Raw genomic sequence first — 21,159 nt, 5'->3', positions numbered from 1 at the left:
CTGTGCATGCTGTGCTTAGTCTACGTGACAGCTTGTGTATCTGCAATCTGGTGTTTTTTTTCTCATACAAAAAATATTGTTGTAGATGCTTGATAGACTAGAAAACTACACTTAAAATAAACAAAGAAGCTTGATTTGTATGACAGCACTTCACGAATCCTGTGGTCTGTGACAAGGCAATTGAGGTTTTTTAAATTCATCCTTTATGTCTCATTGCAAAGAAAAACAAAGGCCACATATTGGGATGAAAGTGGCTACACCACACATGAACACTGAATAATCACACTTTTGACAGAATTAAAGGCTATGAAAGGTGTCATTTAAAGACATACTGAGAAATGATAGTCGCCACTTTTTTTCTTGTATTCATGAGAACAGCTACCTTGGAAGTAAAGTGTTTGTGTTTTAGCCCCCTTTAGTGTTTCTTCATGCTTCTATAAGGAAGAAGACACAAGAAAAGCAAGAAACTGAGAAGATGAACCTTTCAGGACCATGGTCAGCTCAAGCTCAGTTGAGACGTTGAATCATCACGACTGAGAGAAATGTCTGCAATTTCTGTGGAAATACACTGAAACATTTAAAAAAAAATCCATCTTAAATAATTTTATACTAGATGCAAATTCAATCAATGATATAACTATGACACATATTCTGCTGTTAATATGTTAATATGATATAAGCTGCTAACATATAGAATAAAAAATAACTATAGCAATATAAGGTGCAACAATGTATAGACACATCTGAAGAAAAAAGTATTCTTTTCGGGTGTTTTTTCCCTTTCGATTCGTTTCCTCTTTTAACGCGTGTTTTGATTGGCTCTCTCCGACCCTTGTAACCAATCAGCCTCCGCCTGCTATGGAGGAAGGAATAAATGCAAGATGGCTCCTCATATAAAAACAGTCTTCTGGGTCGTCCTCAACGTGCAACAAAATAACTCTTTAAATCTTATCAGGTTAAAATATTTATCTGCGAAGAGTTCTGAGGGGTGAACTGGGCTTTATGTTAATGGTACTTGGCGATATTTTGTGGAAGAAGACAGCAGAGAGACGACCGGGGCAACTTTGAAGACATGAATTGGTTGTGAACTCTCTCTCTTTGGTAGACAGAAGCACACTGTTGGGGCCTCGGCTAGCTAGCGGTAGCTGCTAGCTAGCTAATGACTGTCTGCTGTTATCTGTCGTACTGGAAACAGCGTAGCAAGAAAAGTTTCAAGTTGTCGGGTGCCTGTTGGATGTAGGACGCTGAAGTGCCCACAATAACTGACCATGGCTGTATCGAGGTAAGATACGTCTGTAGTAGCTCTGTTTATCTATCCCAGGGTTTTTTTTAGCTATTAGCTAGCGGGCTTGCTAATACCTGCTAGCTTTTGATTAGGAAGAGAATGGCATGGCGACGCCTGACAAACGTTAGCAAGTGTAATGTTACAGTGTGAATTGGTCGCCTCTTGTGATATCCCTCGAAGTGTTAACGTAAGTTTGGGCTCGTGTTCACTTTCAGGTGCGACATTAAAATACATCCCAGTACTCTGTAACACTCTGCTGATGCCGGCGTTAAGTACAGGTTAATTAACGTTGCTGTGGAGTTATGTCAGTAAAGCTGCTTTGCAAACAAGAGATGCCACCACTGGCTAGCCGCCTCTGCATGCACAACCAGTTAATGTCAGTGTCCGGAACAGTTGCACCTGTAAGTCAACCGTAAATACACTCAGGTGTAGTCCACCTATAGTTTGTTGGGGGATTGTTGTTATGTTGTTTCTCTGGTACTGAAGACTTCACGGCTCTTGTGTAGCTGATGGCATGTAAGTCCAGTTTTCTGATTCCAGCCCAGCAGGTTTTCCTTATAGATCAAGAAGATCCTTTATGAAACTTCTTAAGTGCTCCAGTTCATGCCTTTGCATTGTAACAAAACACAGAGATGGCAGGGATAATTTTGACTTAAGTGTGTTTCAGGGGCTAGTTTAGTTTTCATAACAGCACACTAAACAGGGGTCACATAGGAACACTGCACACAGAAGGGGGGGAAAGGGGGTGGGGGCATCCTTCTTACCTCCTCTGCCTTCAGAGTTCATTACACAGAGTGAATCATGAAAATCACACACCCACATCTGAAAGATTTTAAAAAACACAAAAGAAAAGCCCATTGCATTCCAAAGCAAATGCTGCATTGGAAAAGTTCTGAAAGTAAATGACTCCAACAATGGTTAAATATTAGAGAAGTATACTTCTCTAATATTTAACCAGTTATGTTAATATTAGAAACCTAAACAGTCACACTTCGATGATAGTTTTTTTTTTTAAGTCCAAATTTTAAAACTGATTTTTAGAGACGTTTGATTTCTTCCAAATATTCTTGTTGTAAACAGAATTTCTAAAATTTGTGTCGAGTCCACGTGTTGTGTGTATATTAGTGTGCGTTCATCTCTTGTCCAGATTAAGTGTTTGTAGAACCTGAAGGGATATCTGCACATCCCTAATCCACTTCACTTTATTAATAGACTGCTAATGACCTTGGTGAAAGACTGGAATCATTAGGCAGGTTGCTTGGGTGCAAAGCCAAGAAAATAAAGTAGTGACTCTTTTAATTAGTTTACATCTTTAATTATTTGCACCGTAGAGCATCAAAAACAGATGGACTGATCGTAAAATTCCAGGATGATGCAGATTTAATTAATTAATTAATTAATTTTAAATCCACTGCACTCCACTCAGCACTCACACACCTGGACAAAAAAGATTCATATGTTCGAATGCTGTTCATAGACTTCAGTTCAGCATTCAACACTATAATCCCCCAACAGCTCATTCAAAAACTGGTCCAGCTGGGGCTCAACACCTCACTGTGCAACTGGCTGTTGGATTTCCTCACCGGAAGACCTCAAGCAGTACGGGTCGGCAGTAATACATCCAGCACCATCATTTTAAACACGGGGGCCCCGCAGGGATGTGTGCTGAGCCCCCTCCTCTTCACTCTGCTGACCCATGACTGCACTCCATCACACAGCTCCAACCTCTTCATCAAGTTTGCGGACGACACAACGGTGGTGGGTCTCATTAGCAACAGGGATGAGACCGACTACAGAAGTGAGGTGAGACGCCTGGCCACATGGTGTGCTGACAACAATCTCTCTCTGAATGTGGAGAAGACGAAGGAGATTGTTGTGGACTTCAGGAGAATGCACACCCAACATGCTCCTCTGACCATTGACGGAGCGTCTGTGGAGAGAGTGAGCAGCACCAAGTTCTTGGGTGTGCACATCACAGAGGATCTCTCCTGGACGTACAACACCACAGCACTGGCCAAGAAATCACAGCAGCGTCTCTTCTTTCTCCGCAAACTAAGAAGAGCAGGAGCTCCAGCCCCCATCATGTACACTTTCTACAGAGGCACCATCGAGAGCATCCTGTCGAGCTGCATCACTGTGTGGTTTGGAGCCTGCAATGCGTCCTGCCATAGAACCCTCCAACGCATAGTGAGAGCTGCAGAGAGGATCATTGGTGTCTCTCTCCCCTCCCTCCAGGACATTTACAGCACCCGTCTCACTAAAAAAGCCCTTTGCATAGCGGCTGATCCCACGCACCCAATGCAAAGCTTCTTCAAGCTGCTGCCGTCAGGGAGGAGACTGCGGAGTCTCCAGGCCAGGACCAGCAGACTGAAGGACAGCTTCATCCATCAGGCTGTCAGGAAGCTAAACTCCCTCCCGATTCTGCCCCCCTCTCCCCTCTTCTCCACCACGGTCTCACTGAACTCTGTCACACACACACACACACTCACTCTCTGACGCACTCACTGGCCTGCTCCAGTCACTTTGTGGAGCATTGGACTGCCATTACCTCATAAGACTTTGTTGTTACACTATCTCTTACCGTACACTACTAAATCTCCATTTGCACTATTTTCCTATTTTGCACCACTATGCCTTCTTACTTGAATATTGTATATTGTATATTGCATAGCTTTTTTTTTTGTTATACGTAAAATTGTATTGTATTTATTTAAATTTTTACTTTTTAATTATTTTATTTGCATTTTTCTAATCACTAGGGTTTGAGAGTAACGCAATTTCTATTCTGTGTATGTCCTGTACATGTGGCAGAATTGACAAATAAAGTTGACTTGACTTGACTTGACTTGACTTAACTCCAATTATATTAATGGGTAACATTGAGAGCTTCATTCTTAGGAAAAAAATGCTTTCAGTATCTTAAATCTTCATTACATCATGTTTGAACATTAAGTGATCCAACAGGTTAATGTTCTGCTGCCACTGTTAAACATTGTGTAATTTGCTGACTGGACAGTGGCTGTCAAGAAGGTCCACGCTGATGTTCTACTGACTACTTTCAACCTTGATTTGTTTTCTTTTGTGTGCTTCTTGTAACCTGTCTTTAGACTTGACCGATTATTTATCCTGCTCGACACTGGAACCACACCAGTAACCAGGAAAGCAGCAGCCCAGCAGCTTGGAGAAGTGGTTAAACTCCACCCACATGAGCTTAATAACCTCTTATCAAAGGTGTGTATTTTCATATAATTGTGATTAGCTGTGAGGGTTGTCACAGGCTATCGAGCAGAAAAAATATTTTTCTGTGTATATTCATGTGTACACACCTTCATAGCTGTAAGGTGTACATATGTGACAAATATTTTGAGAATTTCTTGCAAAAGAAGAACAATATTTTTAAGTTGTCTGTAGTAGTGCAATGCTTCTGGTGACTTGACGCCATATTTGCTTTGCATGTTTGCTGTCCAAATAGAGTTGGTTATGCAGACTGCAACTGTTTTTGTGTAGCTGCTGGTGAACTTTTTCTCAGCTTCAAGTTGGGACTTAAAGGGAAAGAAAACCCAGCAGTATCAGAATGTCGTCTTTGTTTGTTTTTTCTAAACAACCCTGTTGGCTATACCAGCCTGAGTATCCATAAGTGCTCTCACACTCAGATGTGTGGAATATTAATAATGTCTTAAGGCATCTGTGTTTCCAACCAGATTAATGAGCTGAGCTTCATTATTGTATACAGAACAATCCTATAGTCTTGAGCTTTGTGAGATTGTATGGGGTTTAACTGGGGCGCTTTTCTCTTATCACAGTTTACAATCAGGTGTATATTAAGTTGCAGTGATGAATGCTCAATTTAAACATGGGCAAATTTTCAAATAACAATGTCAGATTATGTACAAGTAATTCCTGTGCATCACAAGATCAGACTCTATATGTTTTTGTTTTTGTCAGCAGCTGTCTTAAAATATGGCTATCTTGGGTACACCTCTTTGGCTGTATCTGTTAAAACTTTCTGTTTGCAGCCAATTGTACAAAGAGTCAATGCAATCTCTTTTCTGTCATTTATAAGGTCTTGACCTATCTAAGGAGTCCCAATTGGGACACCCGTATAGCAGCAGGCCAAGCTGTAGAGGCCATTGTGAAGAATATTCCTGAATGGAAACCAGCTCCAAAGCCTAAAGAAGGTGAGCATTTGTGCCTTCTCATTAAAATATTTAAGTGATGAGTTGGAGGTATATGCATCACAATAATCATTTGTTTTTGTGAAGTGATCTATTCTTTTGGTCAAACATGCTTATGAAAAAATTCAGACCACATAGGTTTGACTTAGGTTTCATATCAGTTCATAAAGTGACTGTTTTGTGTGAAAACTTGTGTACTAATTATTAGGTGCTTAAGGGTGTAATTGAATACATACTGGTTTAACACATGATGCCCTCTGTTGTGAACTGGAAAAGATGCCTAAAGTAGGTGTCCATGCCCCAAATTGATGTCTTTTTGTCTGTTTAGTTTCACACTAATTAATATTTTTTGTAAAATAGTGAAATGTTGCATCATTGTCTTTTTGTTTTTGCGAGTTATAACCTTCTCTGTGTTATATGCTCTGTGCTAATTTACCTACAATTTGAATATTGCACCTTCCCTTTCATTTTCACTTGGCTACACCATTTGAAATGACAATTTAATATTATGAAACTTTGTGTTTGTTCTGTAAAGAGTCCTGTGAAGACCTGTCTCCAGAAGAAACATCTTGCGACCGGTTGAGTTTCTACCACTTTGACATCTCCCGCCTGCTGAAACACGGGGCATCTCTGCTGGGATCTGCTGGGGCCGAATTTGAGCTGCAGGATGACAAAACTGGTTTGTAGTGACTCTTCAAATATTATTTCAGCTGCAATAACATCTATGCTCTTACACCCTCTCCCATGCACACGTCTGAACCTGCACGGCCTCTTGTCTGATTGTATGTGGCGTTTACCAAAGTGGAAGATTTTAAATCTGCATTTTCCTGCTTGTTTTTTTCCATTGAGGAAAGACATTATCTAATAAGTTTTTGATTTAAAATGAAGACCATTGTAACAGGTTGAAATGTGTTTGGACAAATGCCAGTCAAACCTGACCATTAAGACTGCTTTGTTACAAATTTGAATACAGTTTGAAAGGAGAAAGTTGTTCGTTCTTATCTTTTGGTGGTCATTTGAATTTGTAGTTCCTGTGTATGTCGTAACGCACGTAATGTCGTTTCCCTTTGGCCTCATTTGACTTCTCATTCTTGGTCCCAATATTACTGTTTACTAAATTTAACAAGTTCAGTGTGACATTCAAGACCATTCATAATGCTGTCTGTTGTTTAACGTAAATCTTTTGTTTGTTTGGGGGGGTTTTGTCAGCTACATGCACTTTGAGCCAAAGTTTCTAAAGTTTCCAGCCAACTTCCTGTCATTTGTTCTCAGGTGAGATGGACCCCAAAGAACGTCTTGCATGCCAGAGAAAGCTTCTTCAGAAGAAGTTGGGTCTAGATATGGGTGCTGCTATTGGGATGAACACAGATGAGCTGTTCAACGACGAGGACCTGGACTATACCTGTCAACCCAATGCCCTCAGAGCACACGGAAGCAAAGCCACAGCTGGATCCAGCTCCGGAAACCACTTGGTGAGTCTCACTCGGACCTCTCGAGTCACCATATGTTAGCACACATTTTGTCTCTTTGAGTTTAATGAATTGTCAAAGGGAAGTCTTAAACATACCTCTCAGTGTAGCCAGAACTTTTTAGGCTTAAAAGATGCTATTGCAGTTTATACCTATACCTGTTGCACTGCAGTATTAAAAACTTGTCTGTGCCAGATTTGTTTTTGTTTTGTTTGTAAATGGGTCATGTAGTTTGATTTTCATGTCGTGGGCCCTTTTTGTGAAGTTCTGCACGCTTCCTGTGAGTATGCACGGCATAGCAATAGAGTAGATTCATCATCTTTTTTTATTTCTGCCTCATCAATATTTGTGGCAGCTTCCAGTTGTTGAAACTGTCACTATGGTTCTTCATTTGCTGGAACACTTGTTTGCAGAAAGTCAAGCACAGGATGAGGAAATTAAAATGGTTTGTGTGTGAATAGGCAGAGGGAATGCTGTTGTTAAGTCAAATTGTTGAATGTTGTCATTGTGTTTCTTAAATTTGTAAAGTCTTAGTTCAAACTATAGAATCAAAGACATTCCTTTGTCTCTGACCACCTGTCCAGCCAATTTGGTGCTGGGTGAGGCTGACGTGGGTTTTATTGTAGATACATTGTATCTGAAAGATCTGTTTCTTGTGTTGTACACTTCCTGCTTTTATGATCCTTTTGGTGAGCAGGAACACACACACATACACAGTGCCTTGTCTTAGCACCATTGGGGGGGTTTTACAGTGGGAGGTGCTTGTGCTGTGATGTGTATTGTAACAGTTTGTCAATAGAGAGCTGCTCTTTGAAGGATTTGGGCTAGAGACAGGTGATGAGCATTATGCTCCACCACCTGGTTCTGACCAAAGCTCTCCCTCGTTAGCGAGTTAAAGACCGGTTGAAGATGTTCTGTCTTGTTTTTCGTTCTTCATGAGGAATAAGTCTCTAAACTAGCGGGGCCTGTGGAAACAGACTCAACAGCTGTCAGCTTAGAGTTGCTGTTTATTATAATTGGAAAGTTTTCTTGAAACAGTATCCCCACTTTGAGATTCACTAGAGGAGGAATTTCTTAATTAACACCACTCTTTTGTTTTTTAGACCATTCAGGCAGCTGAATTGATCGACTCAGAGTTCCGACCAGGCATGAGCAGTCGTCAGAAAAATAAGGCTAAGAGGATGGCCAAGTTGGTAGCAAAGCAAAGATCCAGAGACATGGATCCTAATGAAAAGAGGTAGGACTATCTATATATTCTGGATTCTAATCAAAACTGTATGTTTAGAAGAGTGCATGTGTTGTATTTTACATGGGGTTTTTTTTTTTTTTTTTTTTTGTCAGCGTACTTAGTTTTTTAAGATTCGAGAGTTATCATATCCTGTGACTTTCATTTGTCTTTAACCTTTAGTAACGACAGTTTTGAAGGTGAACCTGAGGAGAAACGAAGAAAAACCACCAACGTAGTCACTGAGCAACCAGCAACAGAGCATAAGATCCTAGTCGACAACGTTCCGGATAACTCCAGTCTATTCGAGGAGGTAAGCAATCAGAAACAAGTCGGTGAAGCTGGTATAGATGACAGTGTCAAATAGCTGATGCGTTATTGTTTTCTCCTTAGACGAACGAGTGGCCTCTGGAGAGCTTCTGTGAGGAGCTTTGCAATGACCTCTTCAATCCCTCGTGGGAGGTAAAAACACAATACTTATTTTCACTTGATAATGTAAGTTGAATGAGAGGGGGTAGAGTGGGCTCAAAGAATAACCACATGTGTTGTTTTTGTTTCTCAGGTTCGTCATGGTGCAGGCACCGGTCTTAGAGAAATCCTCAAGTCCCATGGTGCTGAGGGAGGGAAGGTGGTGGGAAGCACTGCAGAACAGGTAGGTCTCAACCACATCTTCAGGCTTTTTTTTTTTTTTTTTTTTTTTTGCTTTTTTTTTTTTTAAACAGCTGAGTGAGAATCGGACATGACCCAGACTGTACTGATATTTTGATGCAGATGTTACGGCAGCATCAGGAATGGATAGAAGACGTGGTCATCCGGCTGCTGTGTGTCTTTGCTTTGGACCGCTTTGGCGATTTTGTATCTGATGAGGTAGGTTTGTTTGTTTATCAACAAATGTTTTTTGAACATATTTGTCCTAGAGTTTTTCCACTCCTTTGTACATTCCCTTACGCGCCTTACTGAAAGGTTCAGCACTCTCCATTCCAGGAATTTGCAGGCTGTGTAGGGACAATGCTAAAGGTTACTTTTTTGTTTTTTTGGGGGGGGGGGTTGTTTTGTTTTTTGTTTTGTTTTTTTTTTAAGTGTGACACATGTATATAATAAACATTTTTTTTTTTGATTGGGTGCTACATTTCTTTATAAAATTCCTTCCAAAATCACTGTTTTCAAAGAAATTAAAGTAAATTCTCAGTAAATTATTAATTTAGCATAAACTAGATAAACTAGGACTTCACAGATGCAGGGAATTGAGGTCTGATTGTGACAGTGTGTTACCATGTTTAGCCTGTAGGAGGAAGCCAAACTTTTTACTTATGTTTGTCAGATGTGTGTCACTCAGCTCAATCTGTGTCTTTGGCTTTGATTTAACTCTTTCTATCACAATCTTGCTCTCTTCCTTTTGACAGGTAGTGGCTCCTGTTAGGGAGACGTGTGCTCAGACACTGGGTGTGGCCCTTCGCCACATGAATGAATCTGGTGTTTCGAGGACGGTAGATGTCCTACTGAAGCTGCTGAAAGAGGACCAGTGGGAGGTGCGTCATGGAGGCCTGCTGGGAATCAAGTATACCTTGGCTGTTCGTCAGGTACACCATCTCTATCACTGTGCATATGATGAGTTTTGAATAAGAATAGCAAGATTCGACATTGTATTTGATTCGAGTAGCGTGTGGCCATGAATGTGAATTGTGGGGAACAGGAGGTGTTATACTTGGACAAAAAGCTTTTTTCAGACTGGACGCATATGTTCTCGTTGTTATCTCGCTTTCTGATGCTGTATACACACATGCTGATTTTCATCTTCTCTTTTGTGTCAAAGGACTTGATTGCTGTTTTACTTCCCCGTGTGCTCCCTGCAATCACAGACGGCCTACAGGACTTGGATGACGATGTCAGGGCCGTGGCAGCTGCAGCCCTCATCCCTGTGGTCAGGGGCTTGGTGCAGCTACTGCCCAATAAGGTGTGAAACAAAACCAGTTTCAATTTCTGTGGTGAAATGTGCATTCTGTTAGTAGTTAAACTTTCTGCTGTCCTTGTTGCTTATTAATTTAGTCTGAAAACTTAATGTCTCTCAGGTACCCTTCATAGTGAACACACTATGGGATGCACTTTTAGACCTGGACGATCTGACTGCTTCCACCAATAGCATTATGACTTTGCTGTCCTCGCTGCTAACCTATCCACAGGTTCGACAATGCAGGTCAGTTTCAAGCTTATGCAAAAAAGAGACTAATAAAGTAATATATCAAAAAATACTGTTGATTTATTGAATAATAGGAGACTCACAATACCAGAAATTGGTTCCAGCGATTCCATATTTCAAACCTTGACTCCAAACCATACACAGCTTTTGCAGGGTGTCTTCATAAGAGCATTAAGTGCTGTCATAGAATTTTGTCAGTGACCTGACATTAACTGACATTATTAGTAACTTGGGGTGAAAGCCAACTCACAACAGTACTTTGTGTTAAACACTTTTTAAATGACCTAATTTTCCATAAAAGGGCACAAACAGACAATACACCCCACAGAACCACAAGCACAAAATTAGACGAGCGCCAACTCTTTAGCTATGACCCTTTTTTTTTTCTCATCCCAGCATGCAGCAGTCACTAACTGTTCTGGTTCCTCGGGTATGGCCATTCTTGAGACACACTATATCATCAGTAAGACGAGCAGCACTGGAAACGCTTTACACACTACTGTCTAAAGCTGACCAGGTAAAGATCTAACAATAATAATCGGATAGTACATCTACATGTATTTACAAAAATATGAGCAAAATATTTCTTTTGTTTTGTTTTTTTTAGCTCTTAATCCAGCTTTAAACTGAATTGCATCCCTAATAATAAGGTGGCGTTTTTGTGGTTTTGCTGTTCCAGAGCTGTGCAGCGTGGATAAATCCCATCCTACAAGACATGCTGCGGCATATCTTCCAGTCTTGCATACTAGAGAGCAATGAGGAAATCCTTGAACTGATCCTAAAGGTTTGTTACATGACTCACCTAACTACTTTGGGTTAAATGACAAACTCTGTCCAACTTTGGTTATAAAACACAGCTGGAACGATACAGACGATGCTGTATTGTCGATTTTTAATGTAAATGTTAAATTTTTTATTTTTTTTTATACTTGGATAGCACATATGGGAGACTTTGATTTTTTTGCATTGTTAATCTACGTCTTTTATGTGCAGGTGTGGATGGAGCTGCTGTCTCAGGCCCCCCAACAGTATGTGGTAGCAGCCAGCTGTCCATGGATGGGTGCCTGGCTCTGTCTCATGATGCAAGCTTCCCACATTCCAATAGACCTGAACATGCTGCTGGAAGTAAAAGCCCGCTCCAAGGTTGTATACTTTATCTTTATACACACAAAAACTTTTATTTTCAGCGTATCTTTTGTTTTAGAAGTAGGAAGGAGCAATTTTACAGTGACAGGAATTAATATGATACATTTAAACAAAAGGTCAGCATGACATAATTTGGAATGATTCAGTGTTTCCACTTCTATTTTTATCAATGGGTTCATGCAAATAATGCAGATTCCCTATCACACAAGTCAGTGCACCTTGCTGTGGTTGCTAGGTTACAGACTGGCAGACAATAAGAGTCTTACAGCCATGTTCTGCATTTTTGAGCCAGTGGAGCTTAAACCTTAACCGTCTGGAGGAGGAAATAAGAGACAGGGGATGCACTGGCACACAGAAGCGTGCACCCACCCACCAAGTGGCTTAAATGCCGGTTTAACGAGGTGTGGCGGAACTGAGGAACAATAAAAAGAACTTGGGATGGACAGGTTTGCTTTGCATGTAATGAACTAATAGTGTTAAAAGAAGGGAAGCGGACAAATGTCTACAGAAGGTGTCTTTCCACTCTTAAAACCACGTCAAACATGTAGATTTGGCATCTTCTGAAATAAAACAAACTTTAACTAATATCATGTTGTTCAAACAGGATAAATGTGGCACAAAGGGACGTCAAGCAAGCAGTCAGGTGAAGGAAACTGTTCAGGAATATATAGCGGGTGCAGAGACGGTGACAGATGACCCAGTTACGAGGGACTATGTAGTAGTTCGTGCTCGACTTATGGCTGCCAAGTAAGTTTTCATAGTTATAATGGGAAGAAAACTCTTTAACTTAATGATCTTTAACTCTCAAGAAATAACTGGAATTGCTGACTAAGTGATCGAGGTTGCGTTTGCACTGACTGCTCTCTTTGTACCTGTGTAATCCAGATTGCTGGGGGCTTTGTGTCGGTGTATTTGTGACCCTCAACTCAATGCTGCATCCCAGGAGATCAGACCAGCAGAATCTTTGGCTCAGCTATTGCTCTTCCATCTCAACTCCAAGTCTGCCCTGCAGCGAATCGCAGTGGCATTAGTGCTTTGTGACTGGGCTGCACTGCAGAAGGTAAAATTCAGTTGTTGAGATTTTTTTTTTTTTTTTTTTTTTTTTTTTTTTTTTTTTTTGTTAAATAAGATTAAGATTTATTGACTTGGCAGCAAAGCAGAATCGGGCTTTCAGAAGCTGAAAGGTTTTCTCTCGTATCTTTTCAGGATTGTCAGTCGGTGTCATCCACCGTGCTGCCTCGTCTTCTGGCCATTCTGTCTGAGCAGCTGTATTATGATGAGATCGCCATCCCCTTCACACGCATGCAGAATGAGTGCAAGCAGCTGATTGCACTGCTTGCTGATGCCAACATAGACCTCAAGGACCGCCTCAATTGTAACGTTTTCACCATTGATCAAGCCAGTGAGCTGGTAAGTCAATACACACACATGTGCACTGATAAACCTTTGACACACGATTATCAGATTGGTGAAGCACCGTGATCTTTATTAGGATTTTGCAGCATGTTTGTCATCTAGGTATGGTGTCTCAACAAAACCATGAATGATTTTTGATCAAAAACTGTAACAATTCTTGGCTTCGAAGGTTAATGGATATTGCACTCTGTAACACATCAGACTCTTTTTCAATCACACCCTTTATCCCCCTCCTGCTTGTTCCCTAGGTAACCACCATCTTTGCAGAGTCAACAGCCGGGTTTAATGTAAAGTCCAAACAGTGGCCAGCCCTGGACAGCAAACGGCAGCAGGCTCAAGCGACTGTGATGGAGACCAGCACAGAATGGCAGCAGCTGCATCTGCGTGTGCACATGATCGCAGCCTGTGCCGTGATTAACCTGCAGGTGCTCCCCGACAAACTGAACCCACTCGTCAGGCCTCTGATGGAGGCCATCAAGAGGGAGGAGAACACCCTGATCCAAGGTTATGCTGCCTCTTTTATAGCCAAGCTGCTTCAACAGTGTGCCGGACGCTCGCCGTGCCCCAACCCTAAGATCATCAAAAACCTCTGTGCCTCAGCCTGTGTGGACTCTGCAACCACGCCCTCATCTGCTTGCCCCGTACCTCCGACACAGGAAAATGCCAAAGGTGAGACCTTTTGAAGCTTGGCTCTATTTTCAGTCTGTCAGCTACAAACAGGATTTTAAATTTGGGGTTTCAGTGATGTTTTAAAAGGTTTGACTCGTGAATATAAAAATCATGTGTTAACACTGATGGTTTTCTTAATTGTCATGCTTTCAGGGGGTGGCTTGGAGAAAGACGGCATGCATCACATGGTCAATAAATCTCGAGGTATCATCACTCTGTATCGCCACCAAAGAGCTGCGTTTGCCATCACCAGTAAGAGGGGTCCAGCTCCTAAAGCGCCAAAAAACCCAACCACAGAGCTTCCTCCTGGCAGCACCATCAGCTCAGAGAATGATGAGGTACAGAAGAACTAAAGTACATTTTCAACACATTGAGCTTAAAACCAACAACGCCATGTTGTCTTTACTGTTCTTGGTCTTTTTTTCTTTCATTTCAGAGCAGGAAGCCATTTCTTATTCAGAGACGAGGTGCAGAGTTCGCCCTAACAACTATTGCACGGCACTTTGGTGCAGACCTCACAAAGTCTCTGCCATACCTTTGGGAGAATACGGTGGGACCACTGACGTCAGTGGCAACAGAAAATCAGTGCATTGGTATGTTGATTATGTTGATCAGATTTTGATCTTTGATAGACACTGGTGAAAATATCGTCACCTTGATTTTCACCAATATAGATCTGTAACTGTCACTTAGGAACATAAACTGTGCTATTTTAGATTTAATTGTAGATATCTTAGAAACGAAAAGCTGTATAGAGTCTCACGAGTCAGTGATCAGTGGAATGAAAGGCCTCCTTTCACTGAACCGATTCTCTATATCCTTCCATGTTTTCACATTGTTAAGATGTACAGAGTTGTTACTCTGAATCATTGTGTTTCATGTGTTGTAGATAGGCAGGCCCAGCTGGAGAGGGGCGACGCTGCAGCTCAGGAATTGGTCAACTCTCTACAAGTACTGGAAGTCATGGCAGGAGCCATGGCTGCCGAACTCAAGCCTTTGGTAAGTTTGATCCATTTTGACTGATTTACTTTGATCATTTTTTATGATTATCATGGATTTGGAATCCGTGACATTTTATGGAGATTGTTGGACTTTTTTTTTTTTTTTCCTTTTCCTGCAGTTATTGGAACACCTGCCCCATTTGTTCACCTGCCTCCAGCACCCATACACAGCAGTACGTCACATGGCAGCACGCTGTGTTGGTGTGCTTAGCAAGATAGCCACACTGGAGACCATGAACAGTTTCCTTGAGTGTGTATTACCCTGGTTAGCTGCTATTGATGACTGCACCAAACAAGAAGGCGCCATCGAGGCTTTAGCCTGTATCCTTCAGTGACATTACCTTTCAGTTTTTTTACCTTTCTGATATAAGAGCACTCCAGAACTGATTTATTTGTGCCTTTATTTAGTGTATTCCTGTGCTGTATTTTACTGTCCTTGACCAAGACTCCTGCAGGTGTCATGGAGCAGCTGGATGTGGACATTGTGCCCTACATCGTGCTGCTGGTGGTACCAGTGCTAGGCCGTATGAGCGACCCCAGCGACAGCATTCGTTTCATGGCCACACAGTGCTTTGCTACACTCATCCGCCTGCTGCCACTAGAGGTACGAGCACCCAGACAGCAGGCTAAAGTGCAGTTTTAATCATTATTTAATGTTTACATCAGGGATGTCAAACTCCTTTTACACTGTGACCTACATACAGGGTATAGAAGTTTAAGTACAAACTTGATCCCTGGGGTAGCTGTATATTGGAAAAAGAAGTACAATTGCCTCAAAATTTCTGCTGAGAAATAGTACTTTAGTAAATCTGTCGCCATGAATCCTGATCAGTAAGAAAGCTGTAAAACTTGTGAAAGTCCAGAATTTATACCTACCTTTACATTTTCCACAGCTGTACAGTGGACAGGATTGGAGTCTTTGCTGGGCAAATTTTGGCCCCGAGCCTTATGTTTGACACCTCTGGTTTGGACTCTGAGTAATGTATTTTCCTCTTTTCTACCAGGCGGGTATACCAGACCCTCCTGCCATGTCTGCTGACCTGATCCGGCAGAAAGCTAGAGAACGTCACTTCCTGGAGCAGCTGCTAGATGGCAGAAAGTTGGAGAACTACAAAATCCCGGTGCCCATTAAAGCAGAGCTCCGGAAGTACCAGCAGGTTTGTGTCACGTTTAAGGATGCCCACCCTGTGGATATTTTGACACACGAACAACTTCTGGAACAGTTTAGTGCTTTAGTCTCATCACCTCCAGTGTGACCGTATTTCTGCCACATTAAAGACTGAGGTTCCCTTAAATGCGGAAGGCTGGCAACATAGATAGAGATGCTGACAACAAATGGTTTACTTTACAGTAAATTTTAAAGCAGTCAAATGGAGGTTAAGTAAATGTGCTGGCTCTTCTTTGAACTGGCTTCTAGCAGCTCTACTGAGAACGAATCTATCTCTGTAATACAGAAGTGAAGACATCCTGTTTGAAATGTTGCTGAAATCGCTGCCACATCCTCAGCATCACTAATGTAACTGACTCATAGGCACTGAAACTGATGGGTGTCATTGAAGAGATTGTTTTGATGACTTTTGTCTAATCATTAGTATGATTAATCAGTGAAACATTGATATTCAGTGTTGTGGTATTTGAGCGTTGGTGTGTTTAATCTTGCAGGATGGAGTGAACTGGTTAGCATTCCTGAACAAATACAAGCTGCATGGGATCCTGTGTGACGACATGGGTCTCGGCAAGACGCTGCAGTCCATCTGCATTCTGGCAGGCGATCACTACCTCAGGTACTAACAGCACTGTTACAGAGATGGAGTACGTGCTCAAATATATTATCTGTTTAAACAGTGCTATGCTACTCTATGCAGTCATTGTCAGAGGCTTAATAAGTGTGAGTTGTTTTACGCCCATTTTTAATGTGGTTTAAATGCAGACAAAACACGAGTAACCTCCACGAGAATAATTTTTATAGGTATTACTCGTCCACATGCCTTATTGCCCTATAAAAGACAGAATATGGTTTGACAGCTTGAATACCAGCGGTGGTCTGTCCAGGCTCGGTGCATTCTTAAAGCTGCCTTTGATCTTTGACCTTTAAAACTCTGATCCAGTCTCATGTTTGAAGCGCTGTGTTAGAAATTGTGACTCAGTGTGTGTGTGTGTGTGTGTGTGTGTGTGTGTGTGTGCGCGCGCGCTTCAGGGCACAGGAATATGCCAAGACTAAAGCAGCAGACTGCAGCCCCCTGCCCTCTCTGGTGGTGTGTCCTCCCACGCTGACTGGCCACTGGGTGGACGAAGTGGGCAAGTTCTGCGCCAAAGAGTACCTCAACCCGCTGCACTACACTGGGCCTCCTACAGAGCGGATGCGGTAAGGATTAGTCAGAGTTGACTGCAGGAGAATGATTCATGCTCTCATTTTTTTTGTAAAATTGAATAAGTGAGGAAGAACAGTTTGTGTGTGGGTAGAGATAAATGCATTTATTTGAAGCTAAGTAAACATGTACTTCTTTTCAGGCTGCAACACCAAGTGAAAAAACACAATCTTGTTGTAGCCTCTTACGATGTTGTCCGAAATGACATAGATTTTTTTAGGTGAGTGCTACTCCAAAGGTTTTTTGTTTTTTGTTTGTTTTTCTGTTTGTTTTTGTGTTTTCTGTTCTGCATTTTAAAGTGATTTTATTTCTTTTTACTTTTCTAGAAATATAAAATTTAATTACTGTATCCTCGATGAGGGTCATGTGATCAAGAATGGGAAAACCAAACTGTCCAAAGCCATAAAACAATTGGCTGCCAACTTCCGAGTCATTTTGTCAGGAACGCCCATTCAGGTGAGGCTTCCTTTGTGATCTGAAAAGGAAATGGAGATTTCCATTCTTTCCATGTTTTCTGCAGCTCAGAGTGGAATAATGTTTAATGCTCTAACTTCAGAATAATGTCTTGGAGCTCTGGTCGTTGTTCGACTTCCTAATGCCGGGCTTCCTCGGAACAGAAAGGCAGTTTGCTGCACGCTACGGTAAACCAATCCTAGCCAGCCGAGACGCCAAAAGCTCATCGAGGGAGCAGGAGGCAGGTATGTGAACCCCCTAGTTTTTGTTTGTTTTTTCAGATATTAGATTTTCTCTCATTCTATCTGGTTACTCTTACTGAATGTGGCCTACCATTAATGTTGCCTTCTCCATGTAGGAGTCCTGGCAATGGAGGCCCTGCATCGACAGGTACTACCCTTCCTTCTGAGGAGGATGAAGGAGGATGTCCTCCAGGATCTTCCTCCTAAAATAATTCAGGACTATTACTGCAACCTGAGCCCTCTACAGGTATTGACCCATAATGACCTTGGAGACATTCCACATTAGTATGATGAACAGTAGTTGGAATGTGTGTTTGCAAAGTCTTGGTTGGAATCCATGCTGGTAAAACTTGTTAGTGGCACAGTTTTATTGATTTTGGCTTCGTCACTGCCTGCAGGTTCAGCTGTATGAAGACTTTGCAAAGTCTAGAGCCAAGGCCAGTGTGGATGACAGCATCTCTGTAGCTTCTACAGAGGAGGAGGAAAAGCCCAAGCTGAAGGCCACAGGCCATGTCTTCCAGGTATGTGTGGTTTGATAAATGTGGTCTTTGCGGTTCATATGTGAAGAAAGTTTGTCCTGACCATAATGTGTAGCTTTGAATTGTTCCTTTCTGGTAAATGGAAAAGCAAATGTTTCTTAAATATTTATGCAGTAGAATATGGTGCCTGCATACCCCCCACATATTTTCCACACCATGGCAGAATATAAGACGGACAAAACAGTGGCCTGCTCATGAAAACTGTAGGCTTATAATCTCTCTTTTGCCTTTTACCCTTAAAATTTGACATTTGGAGATTTGACTCGTCAGTGAGGAAATTCTTGCTTGTCAGTGTCACACGGTTTCCTCATTTGTCCTCCTGATGACTGACATCTTAAAATCTGTATCAATGTTTTTTATTATTTGCATCTTATAAAACCTTACGTGAGTTTTTAACAGTCTTTCCTTTGCTGATGGTTCGCCGTGTTAATAGTTGGGTTTATGTCTTCATTCTTTAAGGCGCTGCAGTACCTGCGGAAGCTGTGTAACCACCCCAGCTTGGTCTTGACCCCTCAGCATCCAGAGTACAAACGCATCACTGAGCAGCTGGCAGGACAGAACTCAAGCTTGCGAGACATTCAGCACGCGCCAAAACTATCTGCTCTCAAACAGGTGAGATATCACTCTTCAGGTCATCTTTCTCACGTCTTCCGTGGACCAAGTGTTTGATCCTGATAACTTTTTGATTTTACACAAAGATATGTAGGAAGAAGAGATTCTATAAGGATGTTTGTTGTATTCAGTTATCCAACCGTTCACTTGTATCTGATTTCAAAGATGCCCCATGCCTTCAGTCTAACACGTTTCTGCTCTCAGCTGCTGTTGGACTGCGGACTTGGTGGTGGTGGAGGATCAGAGGGGGCCACTGAGGCAGTGGTGGCCCAACATCGTGTGCTAATCTTCTGTCAGCTGAAGAGTATGCTGGATATCGTTGAACATGACCTGCTGAAACCCAGACTGCCCACCGTCACATACCTGAGGCTGGATGGCAGCGTGCAGGCCGGCCAGCGTCACTCTATAGTTTCCAGGTTAGCTCATCTGTACAGTTGCTCGCTGTCAAACACAGAAGTCTGCTCAATGCGAGTTTGCTAAATGAATGCAAGACTAGGATTTCTTCTTTCTGTGCCTCAGGTTTAACAATGACCCATCAATAGATGTGCTGTTGCTGACCACCCATGTTGGTGGTCTGGGTTTGAACCTGACTGGTGCAGATACCGTGGTGTTTGTGGAGCATGACTGGAACCCAATGAGGGACCTGCAGGCCATGGACCGTGCCCATAGGATAGGACAGGTACTGTTGTTGAACACACTTGCTCAGCAGAATATCAGTGTGTAGACAGATTTAGGCAGTCCAGGTTGTTTTGATGACTCTTAACCTTCCTCTGACACTGAAATTGCACAATCAAATCCCGCGTAAAGAATTGACTTTCTTTTAGTTTCACATTGGATCAGCCTTGGATTGTATCAAGAGGCTGCTGCTGTCTAAAGCTAGTGATGCAAAGAGAAGCAGTTGAAATTAGATTGGCATGAAAGCATTTAGTACGTTCCATTTGTCTTTTGCAGAAACGGGTGGTGAACGTGTACAGGCTGATCACACGAGGTACGCTGGAGGAGAAGATCATGGGACTGCAGAAGTTCAAGATGAGCATCGCTAACACTGTTATAAGCCAAGAGAACGCCAGCCTGCAGAGCATGGGCACAGACCAGCTCCTCAACCTCTTCACACTCGACAAGGTGAGAGCAGCTCTGTCCTCTAGTGTTTGTACTATTGTTACTGATTTCTAATAACAGTCAAATTTTTATGTTCTCCACTAACACATGCACGCATCTTTCCCCTGTGTTTGGCTGAACTCCCTTGTCTGTAAATGTGTTTCAGGAGGATAAAGGTGAGAAGGGCGAGCAGTCATCAACCTCAGGAAAGACTTCCATGAAGTCAGTGCTGGACAGCTTGGGAGAGCTGTGGGACCAGCAGCAGTATGATTCAGAGTACAACCTGGACAGCTTCATGCACTCTCTGCAGTAGCACTGTGTGCAAGTCCACCCAGCATCCATCAGGCGTCTCGCCCTCTGGCCGAGCAGGACCCGGTCAGAGCGCGAGGAGACCCCTATTGCTGCAGCCACATGCCTAACACCGCCACCTTAAATAGAGTAACGTTAAGGAGTCCCTGAAGGATAATACTCTCAGTACATTTCCCACTGCGATTACTTACCCACAGCCAAAGACCTGAATCGTTGTCGTTCTACAGTCGATAGGTATGCAGCAACATCACTCAAACTTATTCTCATGAGGTAAGTTACCCAGGTCCTTTGCAAACCTGAGAGAATAAAACCATGTGATGATGTAACAACTGTGAAAGACGTCGTCTACAGTAGCGGAACGTTTTCCACTCTTTCAAGTGCACAGTGTTTCATAAGTAAAGTTATCATTTATAGTTACAGCAGCAGGCGCTACTTTTACAGCCTTCTACCCTCTGCTCATATCACATTGCCAGAGTAAACAGTGTTAACTGCTTCAGATGTTACTACCTAGATGCACCTTCCTCATGTGCGCCCTCTTCTACTACCGCCGCCACCTCTCACAAAGTCTTAAAACACCGTTATACCCACCTCTCTGCCTGATGGATACAAACATGTTTTTGTATGAGAAAAGGAAACAGGGACAGAGTAACAAGAAGCCACAGGATGCCGTCACACAGTGCTGGCTTTTTATAGCACAACGCTGAGTTCAGGAGCGGGTTGTGCTATGTCAAGACGACTCCCGTTCTTCAGACCATGCCCTGGAAGAGTCTGTTCACAAAAAATGTGGTCATCAGGAGGCCCTGTTTGAGAAACTATATTCTGTGTCCACCTTCTCCACATGTACTGTAAAGAGACTGACCCGGGAAAGCACTGCGCGTCAAAGCAAGTTTACAGAGATGGAACTGAGGAGGCCAAGCTGTGGCTGGTACCTGAAACTTGTCATAAGTATTTTTA

General features: G+C 42.3%; 1 protein-coding gene across 1 annotated transcript; it reads left to right on the top strand.

Moving 5' to 3' along the window:
* Positions 1-889: 889 nt before the first annotated feature.
* On the top strand, positions 890-20,650 carry btaf1 (BTAF1 RNA polymerase II, B-TFIID transcription factor-associated). Its single transcript, XM_085368916.1, has 38 exons — positions 890-1,282; positions 4,393-4,516; positions 5,349-5,463; positions 5,996-6,139; positions 6,733-6,932; positions 8,033-8,166; positions 8,338-8,467; positions 8,548-8,616; positions 8,717-8,806; positions 8,926-9,025; positions 9,562-9,734; positions 9,968-10,108; positions 10,224-10,348; positions 10,748-10,868; positions 11,031-11,135; positions 11,345-11,494; positions 12,102-12,244; positions 12,383-12,557; positions 12,704-12,907; positions 13,162-13,582; positions 13,736-13,920; positions 14,019-14,175; positions 14,472-14,581; positions 14,703-14,904; positions 15,039-15,187; positions 15,588-15,740; positions 16,246-16,367; positions 16,781-16,948; positions 17,095-17,172; positions 17,279-17,408; positions 17,509-17,650; positions 17,764-17,894; positions 18,046-18,168; positions 18,646-18,798; positions 19,003-19,214; positions 19,318-19,477; positions 19,750-19,920; positions 20,063-20,650. Exons 1-38 carry the CDS (start codon positions 1,269-1,271, stop codon positions 20,207-20,209), a joined length of 5,571 nt encoding a protein of 1,856 aa, XP_085225042.1. The 5' UTR covers positions 890-1,268; the 3' UTR covers positions 20,210-20,650.
* Positions 20,651-21,159: the final 509 nt, after the last annotated feature.

The sequence above is a fragment of the Diplotaxodon limnothrissa genome, linkage group LG13 (genome assembly GCF_057381915.1).
Source record: "Diplotaxodon limnothrissa isolate DT_005_m linkage group LG13, D_limnothrissa_male_GT1.1, whole genome shotgun sequence".
NCBI lineage: Eukaryota > Metazoa > Chordata > Actinopteri > Cichliformes > Cichlidae > Diplotaxodon > Diplotaxodon limnothrissa.
Note: the sequence above shows the minus strand (reverse complement) of the source record. Positions and strands in the feature narration are given on the sequence as shown.